This window comes from Aristolochia californica, unplaced genomic scaffold (assembly GCF_029961685.1).
Source record: "Aristolochia californica isolate CCGP_79_NKW_82.1479 unplaced genomic scaffold, dmAriCali1.0.hap1 SCAF_3, whole genome shotgun sequence".
Taxonomy (NCBI): domain Eukaryota; kingdom Viridiplantae; phylum Streptophyta; class Magnoliopsida; order Piperales; family Aristolochiaceae; genus Aristolochia; species Aristolochia californica.
Window position 1 is genome coordinate 7,600,759 of NW_027181992.1, and position 18,888 is coordinate 7,619,646.

General features: G+C 37.7%; 2 protein-coding genes across 3 annotated transcripts; both read left to right on the forward strand.

Annotated features, from left to right (window-relative positions):
- Nucleotides 1-509: 509 nt before the first annotated feature.
- Nucleotides 510-11,408, forward strand: LOC137958938 (NADH dehydrogenase [ubiquinone] iron-sulfur protein 5-B). 2 transcript variants are annotated; one of them, XM_068806155.1, is made up of 2 exons: nt 510-773; nt 11,017-11,408. In XM_068806155.1, the coding sequence occupies exons 1-2, from the start codon at nt 624-626 to the stop codon at nt 11,116-11,118; spliced, it is 252 nt and encodes an 83-aa protein (XP_068662256.1). In that variant the 5' UTR covers nt 510-623; the 3' UTR covers nt 11,119-11,408. The 2 variants fall into 2 exon arrangements, with proteins under 2 accessions (XP_068662256.1, XP_068662255.1); XM_068806154.1 differs by lacking the exon at nt 11,017-11,408 and adding an exon at nt 10,338-10,965.
- Nucleotides 11,409-16,393: 4,985 nt separating this feature from the next.
- Nucleotides 16,394-17,668, forward strand: LOC137958937 (uncharacterized). The gene is made up of 2 exons (XM_068806153.1): nt 16,394-16,906; nt 17,108-17,668. Exon 1 carries the CDS (start codon nt 16,542-16,544, stop codon nt 16,893-16,895), a length of 354 nt encoding a protein of 117 aa, XP_068662254.1. The 5' UTR covers nt 16,394-16,541; the 3' UTR covers nt 16,896-16,906; nt 17,108-17,668.
- Nucleotides 17,669-18,888: the final 1,220 nt, after the last annotated feature.

The following is an 18,888-nucleotide window of genomic DNA, read 5'->3' on the forward strand; positions in this document are numbered from 1 at the left end:
AAAAATTTAAACTTCGATTGTCAATTGCCCACAAGTTGACCATGATCGTGGGACAATTAGTGAAGATGCCTGACTTGTAACATGGCGACATTTTCAACTTGTTTTCCTGTCAATATTCACAAAATTGGACTAGCATTGAATCATAAAACTAGACAAATCTAATTATAGATGTTCAACTAAGCTTCATTCCTCTTGGATAATTCGCTCTTCGTAAAATATAACCATATAAAAGTTGAACGATGACCGTCTTTGAAGTTTGAAGTAAACAAGAGCAATCGTCGACTAACTAAAGAGGAAACTGACAAGAATAATTAGGGTAAATGGTATTTTTGTAAGAAAATATATGTTAACGGGTTCGCTTAGGGGCCAACAAATTGAACTTGAAAAATTTTGAGCTCCGATTTGTTATATTTAACGAGCCTTATTTTAAGTTTGAATTCGAGGTCAAACTCAATTTAAATAAAAATTGAATTGGGTTGAGAGCCGGTTTTGTTGAGTGCCACCCTAACTCGGCGGTCGGTCACACTGGATGGAGTTGTGACCTGCGACTGGCATTTTGCTGGTGACTCGATTGGCCGTGATTCGATCAATATATTCGCGACAAGCGAAAAGGAGAGAGAGAGATGGCTTCAGGTTGGGGGATCACAGGGAACAAGGGCCGCTGCTACGATTTCTGGACAGATTTCAGCGAGTGCATGTCTCGATGCAGGGAGCCTAAGGACTGTGCTCTTCTCAGAGAAGATTACCTCGAATGCCTCCACCACGCAAAAGAGGTTTGCCGTCCGATTACCATTTGCTTGGCTTCCATAGCATCTATCTTTTTTTTCTTTTTTTTATCTTTAATGTATAACTTGGATATTTTAAGTCAAACTTTGTATTTCCCCATCGTCCTCGTAGATTCGACAATTTTTAAAACTGTTCGATGGCAAAATATACCTTCTAAAAATCCATTGGACTTTTGCATGGGAAGACTGAAATTTATCACTATTTGAAACCTAAACTTAAGGCATACGTGTTTTTATTTTTCGAAGTTTGAAGAAATTCGTTTACAAATTGTTTTATTTCTGTATGAGTTCTTTGTCGCTGGTAACATGGCGACATTATCAACTAGTTTTCCCGTCAATATTGGATGTTATAATGGCAGATGAAGCTCTTCATGATAGATAGGAGGGAGCTTTTGTTTTTTTGTCTTTGTTGCCGGTTAACTTATCTGAACCATTTCCTTCTGGTTTGCATCTTTCTGCTGTTCTATTATGTCATGAATTTATCTTTTCAACTTGAAATTATTTATACTGTAATTGCCGAATTTATTGTTACTGATTAAAAAAAAAAGAATAAAGGGGAGGGCCTTTTTTTTTTAGGTCAAATTTTCCTGAATCATGAACCACAGTGGAATATCTTCAAAGCTTCCAGAGTAAGGTTGAATTTAATCCATTGGCATTAGAGAGGGATAAGGCAGCTACATCCAAACTTAGGTCTCTCTACCTGCTTCCATTTTGGAATCTATATATTGCATTTGTTCATGTTGTGAATAGTGATTACTTTGTTGCCAAGGAGAATCCCAACTAAGGAAAGTTGATCTTGGCATTAATTGAAGTTGAACAACCTCTAAATTTAATAAAAAAAGCTGTTGGATGCTGGGTTTGGTGAGTCCCAGTGGACTTCATTGGATGGTATTTCTATGCACAGATTAACAAAACCCCCTCCAAAATTTCTAACTGCACGATCATCAACTCTTGATGACTCGGTGATTTGGGAAGAATGTGGATAGTTGATTTACTTTGAGCCTACAAACCAGCATTTCTAATATATTACATGCATAGGTGAGTAGACAAATCTGTGTGATAACTTTTTAGTTGGTTGAAAACAAAGGTGGTTCAGATGGCTCCCATGCTTTTATAGATTTTCTTCTTGTTTGTAAAGGCTAGCCAGGAAGGAAACTTTGTCCTCTTTCACAAAATTCACTGTGCTTTAAATGAAATCAAGGCAAAAGTCTTATAGGCCGAATCTTTGAATATTGGATGACCACTTCTGCCTTTTCAATCTCTATTCAGTAAATGGGGCTGGATGCATTATATATTTTTTCAAAATATATACACATATATACACGGCTGATCCAATACGAAAAGCCATTTGGTGTGAAATGTGCGAAATGATCGGACAACTGAGATATCCATTGATCGGATGTCTGAGATAGTCTTTGATCATGATCGAATGGCTGATATAGCATTTTGATGTTTCGTGATCTAATACGAAAAACCATTTGGTGCGAAACATGCAAAACGGCTATCTCAGCCATCACGGCTGAGATAGTTGTTGATCATGATCGGACGGCTGAGATAGTGTTTCACATGTTTCTCACTAAATGGCTTTTTGTATTGGATCAACCCTCTATATATATATGAGGAATGCATTAGTTGGAGGAAGGCATTGGAAGGATATGACTGAAGAAAATGGCCTTTACTTTTTTTTATCGTAAGACAGTTGAGTGGAAAAGCTGATAGTCACCCTACTATGTTGTATATAAGGAGACATATGAGCAATAGACAAACTATGTAACACCTTGGCTTTTAGCTTGGTTTCTTCTTCTGTAAATCCTGCAATGTTGACCATATCTTCATCACCATCCATTTCAGTTTGATGTATAGGCTTCATTGCCAAGATGGTGAGCCATCTACTCAAGTTCTACCAGAACATTTTGAAGTTTTTATGTCAGCCATTTCCAAGCTGAAAGTGCAAGTTGGAGATTTACTTTAACTGCCATCCATTAATGCATGTGGAGGGAGCAGAAACACATCTCTCAATCAGAGCTGGGTTCTATTGGGAGTGCTTTTTCTTTGATAACAGTGAGGAAAGTGGATTCATTACAAGAGGGTCTCCCAAGGGAGAGCATACAGGTATGAGGGTACACAAATAGTGAGAGTAGAAAATACAGCCAATAAAAAAGAAACAAAACCTGAGGAGGATTAGCTTAGAGGGAGAGGTCCCCACACTGAGGTGTTGCTCACTAAACCCCTTCTGCGCCAAAGCATCAGCCATGCTATTGGCGCACCTAGGAATCTCAAGCCATGAAATATTTCAAAGGTGATCCTTGTTCTATTTTCTAGTTACCTATCAAGGGTTTTCGAGGATTTGTCGTGTTTAGTGATGGAAACTTGAGGGTCGCACTGGTTGCTCTTGACATTGGATTATTGTTGGTTAGGTTCTCCACTGATTGGTAAATACGAGTTGAATTATGATGAGAGCTTTAGAGACAATCTTTAGTCCAACCTAAGTTAGTGATGTTGTTTAGGCCAGGATAGGCCTAAAGATAGGCACTCCCTCATTTTTCTCTAGATTTTTAGGCCTTAAAGATTGTTATCCACAGTGGAATCATGGTGTGCCTATATCTCACTATGCAAAGTTGTAGGAAGTTGAGATTTAAGGAGAGCAATTAAGAAGAAGCTGAAAGGAAGATGTTGGAAGATATTAGTTTGAGTTAATTAGGTTTGATTTATTTTCCTTGAATTTTATTTCTGGTAGCAAGTACATTCCTAGGTTTTGTGGGTTCTGAAGACAGATATAGTTTTGGGATTGTTTTAATTATAAATAGGGGATAAGGATCTGTAAATCCTAATCTCTCCCATCTCTTTTTTTCCTACAAATTCTAACATTGTATAAGATTAGGTTCGTTTAGGTCTTTGAGTTGACTAGATCGATCTTTTGGCAGTCTCCGTGTCATCTTCCTTCTTGTTTGTAAGAGATTTTCTCTTTAGAATATTTTCTTTCACGAAGCATGTTTAGTTTTTCTTGTCTAGTTTTTCAAGGCAATGAGATTTCTAGTCTGATAATCACCTTCTTTGAAGTGTCCGTCTTCAATTCGTTTCGGTATTTTTCTCTACCTGATTTGGTCATTTTGATTGCACTAGCTCTCAGCTCCTTGAACATCTCTCTATCTCCCCATATCAGATTGCCATAAAATAGAAAGAACATTTCCATCGTCAGACTATGCCAAGATCGCCCTTGCACAATATTCTTCATGTCTTAGCAAGATCCGCTCCAACTTTTTAACGATATTTACAATAATTTATGAGTGCTTTTTTGTCCTTGGCTTTGCCAATTTGTAGTGGTGAATTTGAAACCTGGGCAAGTCCAATTTCTGCTATTAACAAGGTGTCGATCCTAAAATCCCTAGCTCTTGTTGGTTTCCAAGGTAGAAACCTATTGATTGAGTTAGAAGGGGAGGTCGTGGAAAAATCTGGTCTCGTGCTGAAGGAAATTTTGGAGGTCTAAGCTAGGTGGAGTTTGATCGAAGAAAGGAGGCAACTTTGATGGGGAAAGGAAACTTACTTTCCAATTTTGGTATCTGAAAGACCTCCTCAACAATAATCTCAAAGTAGGAGATTAGGGTCTCAAGAGATACAAACCGCGTTTGAATGTACAATCAGGATTTGGATTGCCTCGTTGAATCACACATAATTTGGTTTCAAATTGTTTCATATTGAAGCCGCACAAAGAATTTAATGGTCGTCTGGGTGACTTCAGCCTCGCGAGACTGTATAATCACGGAAGTGACTTAGAAACCACCCTTGTGGTGGGCTCTCTGGGAGGAGACCAATACTAATCCTTGAAGGCTCCATGGACGGAGAAAGGCTGGTCGACTGGAGCTATAGTATAGGAAGAGGTAATGTAGTAGCATGAATCTAGAAATAGAGAATGGCTTTGTAAGTCTTTGAGAATTGTGTCCGAAGCTGCTGCTGATTACACCCGGCAGCAGTTTGGAAAGAGCAAGTTCTAGGATTGAGTCACTGTTCTACATCTAGGATTGAAAGCGTGGCAACTTTTGGGAGTTGTTGTAGTGATCTTTGGTTTTGTTTAAGGCTGCAGATTAGCTTCTCAAAAAAATTGTGCCTGTAACCTTGAAGTCTCCACAATCTCTCTTTGCTCCATGGCAAAGACTGCAAAATCCACCACCCACCTATAATCCCTATAATGTCATCTTCCTGTCAATTAACTCAACTTTTGCCCAGCACAACAGTTTTGAAGCCATTCAAGATTCCAGGAGCAGTTTGAATCATCTGAATCTGCTGCAGCCTGCTTATCTAGAGAAGCTTCTGAAGAGCAGTTCTTTGATTCTTGCCTCAAACACGAAATTTTCCACTATTGTTGAAATTAACTTATTTTGCATAAACAGCACACATTGTCTCTGCTGTCGCTACCTGGCCTTTTAGCATCTTTTTCCCCTTGGACCGGTCCTTCAGGTTTCCACATGGATATCTTATCAACTAATAAAGGCTCGGCTGACTGTTATTGCTTCTTCTTGGGTCAAAGTCGACTTGTATTTGTTTAACCTCTCTTGGTGGCAGTCGAGAGTCTCAGGTGTGGCACATTCTATGACTCAAAGTCAACCTGATGCCTATTCCTATATAGCCCTACCTTGCCTCATATAATAGTTTACAAATAAAATTATATAAAAATTAAAATATTAATAAAGAAAAATATTTAAAGGTTTATATGCCAAAACCCTGTGGGTAGGGAATTGAAAAACCCCGTCCCACCTTGAAACTGCACAGGATTTTAGACTTCACCCATCCCTACCCCACAGAGTCAAATGGTAACTCCATCCCCGTCCCATGAAATTAAATAGCAACCCTATTCCCTCATTTAGCGGGGTGGATTCCCTATGAAACCCACCCCATTGCCATCCTTCACTTTATCTAACTCAAGAACTTACAATTATGTTTATTAAATGATCAATTCATCTCTTTGCTGTGTTATTTAATGTAGTAGCTGTATTGATTAAGGTGGAATCTTAAAAGATGCGGAAGCTTTTAAGTACCATTGATGACTCTTCACTCTTGATGGACAATATTCGAGGAGTTCAGGGGATGACTTCATCCTTTGGTAGTGAACTCCAGATGCAATTTTCACAGTGAAATTCTTCTTCAAAACCGGAAGTAATCTCTCCACTACAACCAACCAAGCTAAAACCTTGGCTTGGAAGTTACTTGGCCCCCCCAAGATGATCTTCTTCAGCTGGTGTGCAATAAAAAAATGTATTATGACATACAACAACTTAGATAAAAGAGGAGTCGTGCTCATCAACATGTTTTGCAGGTTATGTGGGTAAGAAGATGAAACTGTGGATCACGTCCTTAACTGCAGCTCTTCTTCTCAAGTCTGGAATAAATCTTCAGCTCTTCACTCTCAGCACTTGTCTCCAACCCAACTTTACCGAATTCATAAAACAATGCACTCTTTTCCCCTTGCCTCATTTTGGTAAGCTTCTTTGGAGTACTGTCTTGGTGGTTGCCCTCTGGTTCATCTAGAACAAAAGAAACAACAAAAATTTTAGGGGAAGCAAAGAAGAAACAAGTACTATCATCCAGAAAATCACGAGGCACACTATATCCTAGCTCTGAACCTGTAAAGTATTCACACAATAGCTAAGCTTTCTCTCATCCACCAGCCTTCTACTATAGCTTGGATTCCTCCCCTGGATGGTCAGATTAAAGCTCAATTTCGATGGTAGTGCGCAAGGAAACCTGAGGCCAGTGGGAGTGGGAAGCTTATTCAGAAACATGCTTGGTGAAACAATCCTCACTTATTTGGGCCCCATTGGAGTTGGCACTCCCTTCTAGCTGAGACAACCCCCCTTCTTCATGGCCTTATGTATCGTCACAAGCCATCACTTTTCGCCACTCATTGTCAAAGGCGATTCCCTCATGGTCATCAGTTGGTGCAAAAAAAGGGACCTCCCCTCCATGGTGTCTGTTGCAACTCGTAGGCAAAATCTCTGATCTAGCTAGGCCCTTGCCATCTCTTGGTCCCACACTCTCAGATCAGTGAATGGGCAGGCTGATAAACTCGCTAAAAAGGGAACTATCTCATTGGCCTGAATATCCAGCACCATCTGTCTATCAGCAAGCTTGTTCCTTTGTGCTTCCTTTGACTGTATTTTGCTGTTTTATTTGCTCTTTTCTTTTGCTTGTATTTTTATTGTCCCTTCACTAGTTTTTAGCTCTTGTAGCTCGTGGGTCTCCCCTCTCTTGTTGAGGGTGGTCACGTTCCCTCTTGTCTTAATAAAATCACTCTTGCTTTTCCGGAAAAAAAAACTGTATTAATTAATGGTGTATTGCAGTTTGTTTGTTTGTTGTGATGTGTGTTGCTTCATGGTGTATTTTTGAACTGCAAAGGTCGAAGTGAAGAGATTTAAAAGATTAAATGATCTGATTAGTGCCATTAACCTTGTTAAATGAAGGGCTGTTAAATGATTATAATAAGTTTATTATTAATCATATTAAATGTTTGTAAGAATCCTCATTGTAATACTATACAATGTCTAAACCCTCAAACAACCTTTTCTATATATTGTAATTTTTTTTCACATATCAATTAAATCAGATAGATCGTATTATATATCAAAATGTACCTTTTTTTAACAAGCCATTTTTTATTTTAATGGACTTATTCAGCCCATTAAAGGCCTGACCTGGTTGCCAAACTTGGGTTTTTGGTTTTTGAGTCAATTCTTGAGTCAGTGACACAAAACCAAGTGGAGGAGACTTGGCATTGGATATTGGTCCTTGGGAAAGAAATGTCCCCTAGCAAGGTTCTTGGTGGGCTTTGATTAGATGGAAGACATTTCTTCTTTATTGATTATCACATGGTGACACACTCCTGTGTCTACAGTATAGCAAATTCATTTGCTAGGGAGAGAGCTTCTCCCCAGCACCTTGCTATCAGCGGCTCACTGCCTTGGTGACTAGTTTATAGTTTTTTTTGTGTGTGTTGGCCATGTTGTATCTTCTATTTTTTGTTCTTACATCCATTTATGCTGGCTCTCATGTGTGCTTCTTGCTCTATGTTGAGCTCTCTTTGTGAATTCTTATTCTCATTTCCCTAAAAAAATAAAGACAGCTGCTAGAAAGCTTATTCTGTTAGATAACATTTTGTGGAGAAATCTCCTCCATTCGGAAGGAAAGTATGGCTGTAATTGAGGAAGTTTTTCTGTGTCAGCAATTTTTTATAGTCTTCCTCTTCTATTCTCATAATAATTCAGTATGCTTTCAATATACACATTCTCTCTAAAAAAAAACAAATAATTCAGTATGCTCAATTTCAGTGGTAGTCTAGTATCCTCTAAGTAGGGGGTGGTATCAAGAACAGACACTGAAAGCTAATTGGTTCATATGGCAATTGCATTTTCTGTATGCTTCTGGTAGACATTGATTTTTTGCCAAAGTTGGAGAGTAGAAAGTTAAACAGACAAGTGTAATGGCTTAATAGTGGCCATTGATGGCTTGAGCATATTGCAACTTGCATCCTTGATTTAACATTCAAAGAACACAAAGAAAAAGATCAACTCGTTTCTCGTATCTATGGAGGATTTTGTAGTATGTTATATCTTTCTCTAGTTTATGTAATCTGTTTGCACTTGCATGATTGGGTTATTCTACTCCATTGGAATCGTAATATGGTCTTGAGCCTTTTCTTGACCACCTCTTCCAGATGCATGCTACTCTCATCAACTTTATCAACAGGAGTATAAGTCTCTTTAGATTTTGCCTCTGGATTGATACAAAGCAGGTTTAGTCATAGATGCTGTTGGCAACATGCAAATAAATTTAAAAAATAAAATTAAGTATAATATCCAGTAAGAGTTGATAGAAAGGTTGTCATCACTTGGGGTGGATGATTACAATTAGCACCATGCGATTGAGCTGTATGGTTGACAGCTGAGAGCAATTTTGCGTAGTGAGCTTCAGCTCATGTCCGAAGTTGTGTTGTTGAGTATGACATGATATAGCTAGTGCCATTTTCAATGGGGATTTCATTTTTTCTTTTTGATAGCTTTGATGTGGATTTCATTTTTTTTCTTTTTGATAGCTTCAATGTGGATTTCACTTTTCGTATGAGGATTCAGTGTTTACTTATGCACATATAAATCTTAGCAACCTTGATGGAGAAATGAACAGTTTCTTGCTTCAGCTTGGTTAAAATTTCATCAAACATCTAATTGTTGGTCGTCTATGGATAGTTTTGTCATTAATTTTTGTTTATTATGTGCCGTATATTGAAGTTCTTTCGATCTTTTTTTTTTCATTTTTTAACTCCATTTTTCCTTTTTATTTGAATCTTCATGATACAAATATTATATCCAAAACCCCTACTGTGGATAGTTTTGTCATTAATTTTGGTTTTTTATGTGCCATATATTGAATTTCTTTTGGTCTTTCTTTCATTTTTTTAACTCCATTTTTTTCCTTTTTATTTGAATCTTGATTATACAAATATTATATCCAAAACCACTATAAGACTAGAACCCTGAACTTCATCCTTGAACTATCCATGTGGGCTTTGAGTGAAAGGCCAATCCACCTTTCTTCTTTGTTTTTATGTCCTTTTAGTGAAAAATATCAAGAGGAGGAAGAAGAGGGTTATTGTAGACTTTATTAGACACTTAAGACTTTTAAAAGGAATTAAAAATCTATTTGTACAGGACTTATAACTTGGCTTTGGAGGATATTTGAAGAATCATGTGTGAGATAGCTTGCAGTGAGAAAAGGTTAGAACTTCATAAATTGTAGGCAAACTGCAATGTGCTGTACAGGACATGGATTGTGCTTTCTTCTTCCCCGCTGAACTTCAATTTTGAAGATTACCGAAACTGGAAATTGACTTGTTTAAGACCTTAACTTAGAATGGATTCTAAACCCCTAAAACAGCAGGAGCAAGTCCATTCAACCACCTTTTTGCAAAGCCAAGTATAAAAATAGAACTGGACTTCGACTTGTTTAAGAACTTAGAAGAGATTCTATACCCCTTAAACAGCAGGTGCAAGTCAACAACCAACTTTTTGTAAAAACAAGTATAAAATAGAATATGCCTAACATACGAAACTATTACAAAATAGTAAACTCCTAACGATGGTAGAATCTGATAATAAAAACTCTTATAGTTTATTATTAAAAGTTATTAAAAAAAAGAAAGATAATAAGAAATTTTTAACATGAAAAGGATATTCATAAGAACTCCTAAAAAGACACCCTCCTTTCACATGATAAGCTCTTAAGCTCTCAAGAGTAAATTAGGTGACTACAATGAATGAAAGATCTATGTGTTCTCTTCCAATTGCTTTTGTGCCATTCTTGCAGATCTTCTAAGTTGTTTTGCACATAATAATTCCTTACAATCTGCTCTTCCTCTTCCTGAGTTGGATCATGCAGTTTTGCCCTTGTATGCTTGTTCTTAATTAGTTCAGAAAAAAATGTGAAAGTACCTGTAGGTCACATTTGGTGAATATTTTCAATGTTTTAGTCATTGTGAGGTAACAAAAGTAGACATGAGTGTATCAGGTATACTTGGAAACTGCTCATATGGTTTTGGACAAGAAACATAGAGATCCATTTACATCGTATGGCCATGATAAGAGTCAATCTGATAGTGCATCTGGAAGCAGCTTTTTCAGTGTCAGTTGGGAGACCAAATTGGAGGAAGACGACCTTTGAAGCAAAGAGGGAAGACCAGAAGAAAGGCTCATCTAAAAATGGAACTTCCGAATGATAGATTCAAATATAACCGACCTACAGATAGCTAAAGGCAGAGTTCTAATCATGATGATTTTCAGGAAGTTTTTCAAGTCATTTTCTTCCATGGAATATTCATCTGAACATAATGAGTCACTTTATATGTCCGTGCTTGAGTACCGAAGCAAGAGAGGTTATCCAGAATCTCTTCATTATGATTATTGTTCAGCTTAAGTGCTTGTTAGATTTCTGAAACCAGAAAGTTGCTTCAGTCCACGCTGAGGAACTTTACAATCTGTTCTTCTTCTGTTTTATTTTTTTCCTGAATGATACTCAAAACTAGCATACAGATATTGATAACTACTGCATATTATTCCTACAATAATCGAGTTCATATGCTGGCGAGTTATTAGAAGTTCATCACAGACTTGTGGAGACTTTTGTTGAACAGTATATACCCTAGGTGAAAATTCTGACACCTAACATAAGGTTTTGGATGGCGTTGCAGTTTCAGAGAAGAAACAGAATTTACAAAGAGGAACAACGACAAATAAGAGCAGCTGAACGCAAGGCCAAGGGGGAGGCCGAAGGGAGAGGAGGTCATCATTAGAAGCAAATCATCTTCTTCTTCTTCTTCTTCTTTTTTGTTCTCTCCATGAATGAATAAAATTTAGCTCCAGTTCTATTGCGATGGAAAAACCGTACAATTTCCAACTCCTACTTGCGGTTGTTTATGTTGTAGATTTTTCGTGAAAAGATCAAAATAACAATTGATTTCATTCAGAAACTGGTCTTTGGTGTACGTAACTTCTTAATGTATATGATTGACAACAGGAAAGAGCGTTCTTTAACGGACTGCTAGCTTCCAGTTGACTGGACTGGCACTAAGAGATGATGAAGCTAGCCACGCATGCTGTTTTGTTCAACCTCCACCTCAGTGGCCGGAATATTAAACTGTATTCACTGCTCAAGAAGTAGCTCAGAACAGTTCACAACCACTCGATCTTAAATCAAACGATTGAAATGGTTTCTAGCATTGGTATCGGACACTAAACCAGGAACCATACGAGCAGATAAAGAAGAGAGCAGTTGATACAGAAAAGATTCGTGAGTTGACTTGGGGAAACAGAAAACATAAAAATTTGCGTAATTTATTTGCAGTTCATCGACAAACCCAGACGCTGGAACATTGTCTAGTTAGGAACTGCGTAAGATTAGTTGAGTGAGAGTGATGTGGGTGAATTGAAATCCAATTCCAGACAGAAGAGGAAATAAAATGTCCACTTCTAGCTTCTAGCCTCCTCAGGAGATGTGCCTATGCCATCTCCTCCTCTCCGATGGTGGCTCTTCTTTCATCTGATACTGGCAATACTCTTACTCCTACTCCATGCCGCAGCTGCTGTCCGCCAAACCGACCTCCCCACTCACTCCAACTTCCTCTTGACGGCCTTGCAGCGGCGGCCGCAGCGCCACCTCTGGTGCGGTAGCGATCCAAATGTGTGCGTCGACCCCGACAAGAACCCATGGGGCGGCGCCACCACATGCTGCAGCCGACGTTTCTGCAGAGACACGACTGTTGACCCCAACAACTGTGGGGGCTGTGGAATGGTCTGTGCCTATGGGCTCCAGTGTTGCGGCGGCCGCTGCGTCAACAGTTTGAATGAGAAGCAACATTGTGGCTCATGCAATAATGAGTGTCCCGGGCAGCTAAGATGTGCCTTTGGTATGTGCGATTACGCATCCTAAATAAGCTTTATTCGTCTTATAATAGTAGGAAACCAATAAATTTCATGATTTTGGACTTCGAAGGGTATCTCAGGGCTTCCCATCAGCCTAAATGATCTTGATTTGTAAATTGTAGTTTGGCTTTGTATTTTGTCTTTGATCACTAGACCTCCGTATCTCACACTCAAGAGTATCAAAACTACTTGTTATGTATTGGTACAAGAAGGAAGATCCAATACGAAAAACTATTTGGTGCAAAACATGTGAAATGGCGTCCGATCATAATCAACTGTTAACTCGGCTATCTGATCATGATTCCGTTTCGTATGTTTCGCACTAAATAACTTTTTGTGTTGGATCGCTTGTAATTACAATAATATTACAATAAGAATTAGATGCCGAGTGAGAGAGTTTCTTGAACACTTTTTTTGGGTATTAGTAATCAAAACAGGGAAGAGCTTAGAGAATTAGGAAGAGTTGCCTCCGAAGTCCCCTGAATTTACAAATCTCTCTCCCGATCCATTATACGTTAGAAAAGAAACTTGGTGAAGATCTTCTTCATTTCTTGCATCAAGTAAAACCCAACTCTCTCTCACATCGATAGAAATCAATAAAGGGAAATTATCCCTTCAAATCAGTCAATCGAAGGAAGAAAATCAAGCTCACATCAATCACTCAAGATCAAAATCCAAGAATAATGGAACGCGGCACCAATAGCCACCAACTTGTGTAAATCAAGCCTCTTTATTTCCTTTTTTTAATGCTTTGAAAACAATATTAACCCCCCATTGTACTCTACTGTCTTGGTATGGATATATTCGGTTGACTTCCTAGTATTTGAGGCCAATAAGTCATGGAGATTTTTCCTAGGCATGATCGTGCTCATGTGGTAATAAGCCTTTTGATACTTAGTGGATGAGCAAGGCAAGTTCTTCCTTTCCCTGAGTTGCAGTTGCTCTTGCTCTATTTCAATCAGTATCATTTTGCTTCTGTTTTGTTACATGGAATTCATGGTTCTTAAGTTCACATTATTTCTTTTATAACCCACTTTTTTACTACTTCAATTGAAGTGGTGAATAAAAAGAGAAAAAAACCCTTTTTTCCTCTAAACTAAACATAGGAAAGGAAAGAAGGAAAGCATGAGAGAGAACGCTTTTTTCCCATCTAACCAGGGAAAGAGAAACCAAAGTCTTTGACTACTTGTACAACGCCAAAATTCGACGTTTTCTTCTTCCTCTCTTTGAAATATTTTCATTCGTTTTATTGGTTAAGCATTCGTAAAGAATGGGAAAACCAAGTCCGGGTCTTTAAGGGTCTGTTTGGAACCCCTAGAAAAGAATAAAAATCGAGAATTAGATCATTATTATTCCCAAAAATAGTTAGTAAAAATGAGATAATAATCAAATTCTCCTTTTCAATAACTATTTTTTGGAATAATAATGATCAAATTCTCATTATTTTCTTTTTCCATGGGGTTCCAAACAGACCCTAAGAGTAGCCGGAAACTACAAACTGAGAGCTCCAGGCTTGGCACTTTTTACTTGATCACCTATCTCTAGGGGAATTGGAAACTTGAATAAGTCTTCTGTCACTGTTAAAATGGTGTAGAAGCACATAAAAAATTTATCCAAATCTAGGTGAAAATTTGCCCACCTTATTCTTCTCTTCAATTGTGTAAGAAAGCCATTGTAGTTGAATCCTGATTGTCCTTCAAGTTTTGTCTTCTTAAGGCCTCCGTTAGTGGTCTTGGTTGAAAATTTATATCTAAAATAAAAGTAAAAATATTTTTCCTATGATACATATTTCCGAGAAACCTTCAAATTAAATCCTATTAGTGCCTTACTAGGAAATTACATGGAAATTTTTAAAATTTTCCAAGGAATATTAAATAGACCTATTAGTGCCTTTTCTATGGAAATAAATAAAGAAAATAATTAATCCGATATATTACCATACCTATTCGTGGAAATTTCAGTAATATAAAATGTCAAATACAAATTTTAAAAAAATATACTTAAAAACAAATTGATCTTGTTAAACTCAAACTGAATCACCACAAAATAGAGTCAAAGAAAACTATTTAGAAATAGAAAAGGTCAAAGACATACAAAAAAACGAGTCATACTCGTAACAAACATTTTTTGGAAGCCAATAGGAGAGTAGTGTTATTGTAAATATAGGGTTAGGTTAGGATAGCAAGTTATTTTTTTTGTCAATGTTGGTTCATTTAAGGGTTCACTAAATCGTTATGGGTGTTTCTCCTTGTGGTAGTTCATTAATGTTAATTAGTCGTCAGGAATAAGTCATCTCTTTCCAAGATACGTCTAAGCTTCATATACCTTACCTAATCAATTTGCTCATGCATGTAAAGGACAATAAAGGAAGAGATCCGAAAATTTACCCTATTTACCTAAACATAATTTTGATTTACCTTTCGAGATGCTTTAATTTCAATGAAATCTAATACGATCAAGTTACTGACACTCAATTCCTTCATGCCAAACATGCAAATTTCTCAAAGGATTTGTGAACAACTTCTTGAACACTGGCCTGATCCTCGGACCAAAATAGCAACTCAAACTTTTGTTAAAATCTATTAGCAAACCCTTTCACTTATCCTATCAAAAGCCTCACTAATAGATAATAGAAGAAATATTAAACACCCCCTAAACAAAGTTAAAAAAAATCATATTGAGGATGACATAAGCAGAAGAAAAATAAAAAAATTCCCTACTCTCCTTTTGACTTTTTTTTTCATTTCTCGTGTAGAAACAATTCAAAAGAGAGTGAAAGAAAGCCACAACAACTATAACAATAAGCAATTAAACTAGAAAATAAGATACATGACTTTGATTGAACACAAACCAGGTTGTTTTCCTAACAGTGACCTACTTTTCTTTTACTATTTATGTCAAGACCCTGCTCTCTGATATTGTTAATAAAGACTATAGAAAGATAGCCAATGTCACATTGTGTACGTAAAAAAATATTACTTCTTCAAATATTTTTAAACACTAGGAAGATATCTCCATGGATGCAGTCATTATCCTCCAAGCTAACCAAGAAATAACTTCTTTGCACCTATTGTAAAGAGTGCTCATTAATGAACTTGCAACAATACAAATAAAGAATAAAGCTAGTGAACAGGGAACGATAGATTAAAGTTCTAAACAAACAAAGAAGTTAAACGGAAATTCACATAACCATTTATTGACTTGGAAACAAGCTTAACTTTCATGATCAGGTTCATAGAAAAGCTTAAAATATTGGATGGTTATACACTATTTTAGATCCAAATAGAAGAACCTCAAGGATCGGAGAGTTATATCTATCAGAAATCATTTCTCTAATCTTCACAGAGGTCAATCATTCAGTTTTTATGTTTTCTTTTTATACTAAGAATTCAAGTAACAACTCTTTTTTTATGAGGATTTCGAGCATGTATTAGGCGATAGTAGGTACAACACCCAGGAAGATTCCACATTTGGGCCCCTTTAATGAAGACTAGTGAACACTTGAAGAATGTTCTTCATCTTCCCGAGGCCACAAAAGGGCAGAGAAACTGTGAAACATAAATATAATGAAAGAATAATATGTGTACCTCTTCCAATAATTTCCTCGAGAGATCATCCTCTAGGTACAAGTTTATCCAACCTCTTGTACATAATTCCAATGTGTCATCCTTCCGAACCACAAAACTTGCAGGGTCCACAACTAGTCAGCTAAATAATCTCCATGGCAGGAAAAACACCCCATGTGACAACATCTAGGACAACGTATCTCATGCATTGGCCTTTTTATGCACTGCCATGAAGGTGAGTGCCGGTAGAGGTCGGCCTGATGTTTTCCCAGGTAGTAGTTTTAGGGCATCTCGTTGCTGGAAATCCTTACCTGGAAAAATCATTCAATTTTCCAAGTAGGGATCTATAGGTAGATATGAGTTTCTTAGAACAATGGGAAAACCCATTTCTACTTGAAAAGTCTTTCCTTGCTTTTCCTGGAAAATGCATTAATAGGGCCTTAGGGTCAGTTGGATGGGTCCCACCCAGATCTTCCTAAAGTCACGGATCTTCCTCACCTCACTGCACATTCATGGACAATTCCTCTCTCCCTCTTTATTTATAATTACTATTATACCCTTGACCAGTAAGGGACGACTTCCCTATCTCCTAATCCTCTTTTTCTAACATCTCCGAAGTGAACTCTCAGAGCACAACTCAGCACAGAAAGAGAAAAAGCCAGACACAGAGCAGAGATCCAGCTCAGTTCAGTTCAGTTCAGTTCAGTTTAGATAGGAAGCCGGTAAAAATGGTAGAAGAAGCGCGTAGGTCGCCACCGCACGCCATACTACTGGCGGTGGTGGTAGGGCTGGTGGTGGCGGGACCGATGCTGCTGAACAGCGAGGCGATGCTGGAGTCCTTCGCGGAGATCATGAGTCCACTCGGCTTGCTTCTCCTCCCGGTGATCCTCCTCCTCCTCATCCGCTTCCTCTCATCCGACCGCGGCGTGTCCTTGTCGGAGATCTTCGCCGGTGAACCGGATTCCATCCACCGCGTCGGCGGATCTCCCGTCGGCGTCGCGCTCATTCTTCTCTTGATCATCTTCCTACTCTACAACCGCATCTCTCTCTTCGGATCCGGCGACGACGACTCCGGCGATTAAAAAATTGGGCAGTAAGAATTCTGCTCTCTTTTTTGTTCTCTTTTTTGCTTTTCTTGTTCATGAACGAACAGCGTAGTTGCATTTTTGCAATCCCCGTAATACCCTCAGCCGTACGCGAAAGGGTATTAAGGTCAATTCATAATAACTTATTTAAAAACATGTCGGTGGGGACTTGTAAAAATAAATTAATAACATTTTTTTTTGTCTTGTAGTGAGCGGGCGGAAGCGCGTTTCTCGCCTTCAACTTTGGTGGTTGAATCATGATATTTTATCACGCTCGCATCGGGCAAGGCCGCCTGCACATGCTTTTCACATCTACGTAGTAACTTTGCGAAGAGAGAGAGAGAGACAGAGAGACTCGTACTCACTGGCGCCGCCGTTCTCCGATCTGGCTGGTACTACTTTTATCGAAAGTGATTAGTTGTTAATACAGACTTTTTATCCGCTTTGAGGAAATTCATAGTATATCAAGCCATTTCATCGTATGCACAGCTTTTTACTGCATTTGATCATCAGGGTCACTCAACAAGCCGGGCAAGACGTGTGCAAGTTGGTTCTTGGAGTGAATATATATTACATGTTAATGACACTAGCTTGTGACTTCTTTTAAACAAAGTGGTAAATGGATTTCAATGTGTTTGGTTTACTCTTGAAATACTAGGTTTATTGCAATGTGTATGGTAGTTTAATTGTCACGATGAAGTTGGATTGGAGCAGTTTATAGGAAACCAAGTCCAACCAACAATTTATTTCAGGCACAACATCTCATTCATTGCATCACCCTTAGCACTTGATATTGGTGGCACTCTATGTTTTTTGCTTCTCCAAGTGACAAGATTGCTACTAACCATAATACAATAGCCAAATTTTGATTTTTTATTAGGAGAGTTTGGTCAATCTGTAGTTGGAATACCTTCAATGATAACATGCTTGTGGTATTTATATAACAATATTTGTCCTATAGTTTTCCTTATATACCAAAGAATCTTTTCTTATGCTTGTCAATGGGAAAGTTGATGGTGATACATGAACTCACTAATGATACTAACTGTAGATGAAATATTGAACCTTGTCACTGTGAGATAAATTAGCTTACTTACTAAAAATTGATACCTTTTCACAATTACCTCATTATCGGATTTAACACATAGTTTAACATTCGGATTCGTAAGTGTATCAACTAATTTACACCCAAGCATACCAACTTCTTCCAAAAAATCCAACATATACTTTGAGATAGAACTATGTCATGAAATGACTACACTTCAATCCCAAGAAAGTAGGTCCTTGATTTGAAACCCCTTCTACAACACTTACTTTTATTTGTTTAGTTTCATCTTTGTCACTACGCCTTGGTATGACATTATCAACTTAGATAGCCATAAGAATTACACCTTGATTAATATGTTTCACAAAAATCAAATGGTCTACTTCATACCTTTCAAAACCAAAACCAAGTATAGTTTTGCTAATAGTTTCAAACCAAGCAAGTGGAAATTGCTTGAGACTATAGATAGACCCGTTAAGCCTTCTTACATGTTCTCGATCAACCACAAATTCGTGTAGTTGTGAAATTTAAGCTTTCTCAAGAAGGTCAACATTAAGGAAAACATTTTCGACATCTAATTGATGAATAAACAATTAAAGTTTGTAGTAAGGGAAATAAGAATTTTTACCAAATTAAATTAATTGATTGGAGAGGTCTCTTCATAGACAGTGTTGTATGACTAGGTATAGCATTTTACAATTAACCTAACTTTAAGTCAAGCAATAGTGCCATGGAGATTGTGTTGGAAAATAAAACCCATATACTACTTATGGGTTGCTTAACAAGTTATTAAAGGTCTTGACTCCAATGTGTGATTATTATACATAACCACCATCTCTTCTATGCTAGCTTTCCGCCCAAGAACCATTAGAGCCTCTAGATGACTATTAGGAGTAGACACGGAATAAAGTTGCTAAAAAGGAACAATTTCAAAACACCCTACGA

What these genes read in the sequence shown, in the direction of transcription:
- LOC137958937 (XM_068806153.1), top strand. Translation starts at nt 16,542, where the DNA reads ATGGTAGAAGAAGCGCGTAGGTCGCCACCGCACGCCATACTACTGGCG.
- LOC137958938 (XM_068806154.1), top strand. Translation starts at nt 624, where the DNA reads ATGGCTTCAGGTTGGGGGATCACAGGGAACAAGGGCCGCTGCTACGAT. An exon ending in GCCTCCACCACGCAAAAGAG is followed by an intron (nt 774 to 10,337) that starts GTTTGCCGTCCG and finishes TGAGTGTATCAG; the next exon opens with GTATACTTGGAAACTGCTCA.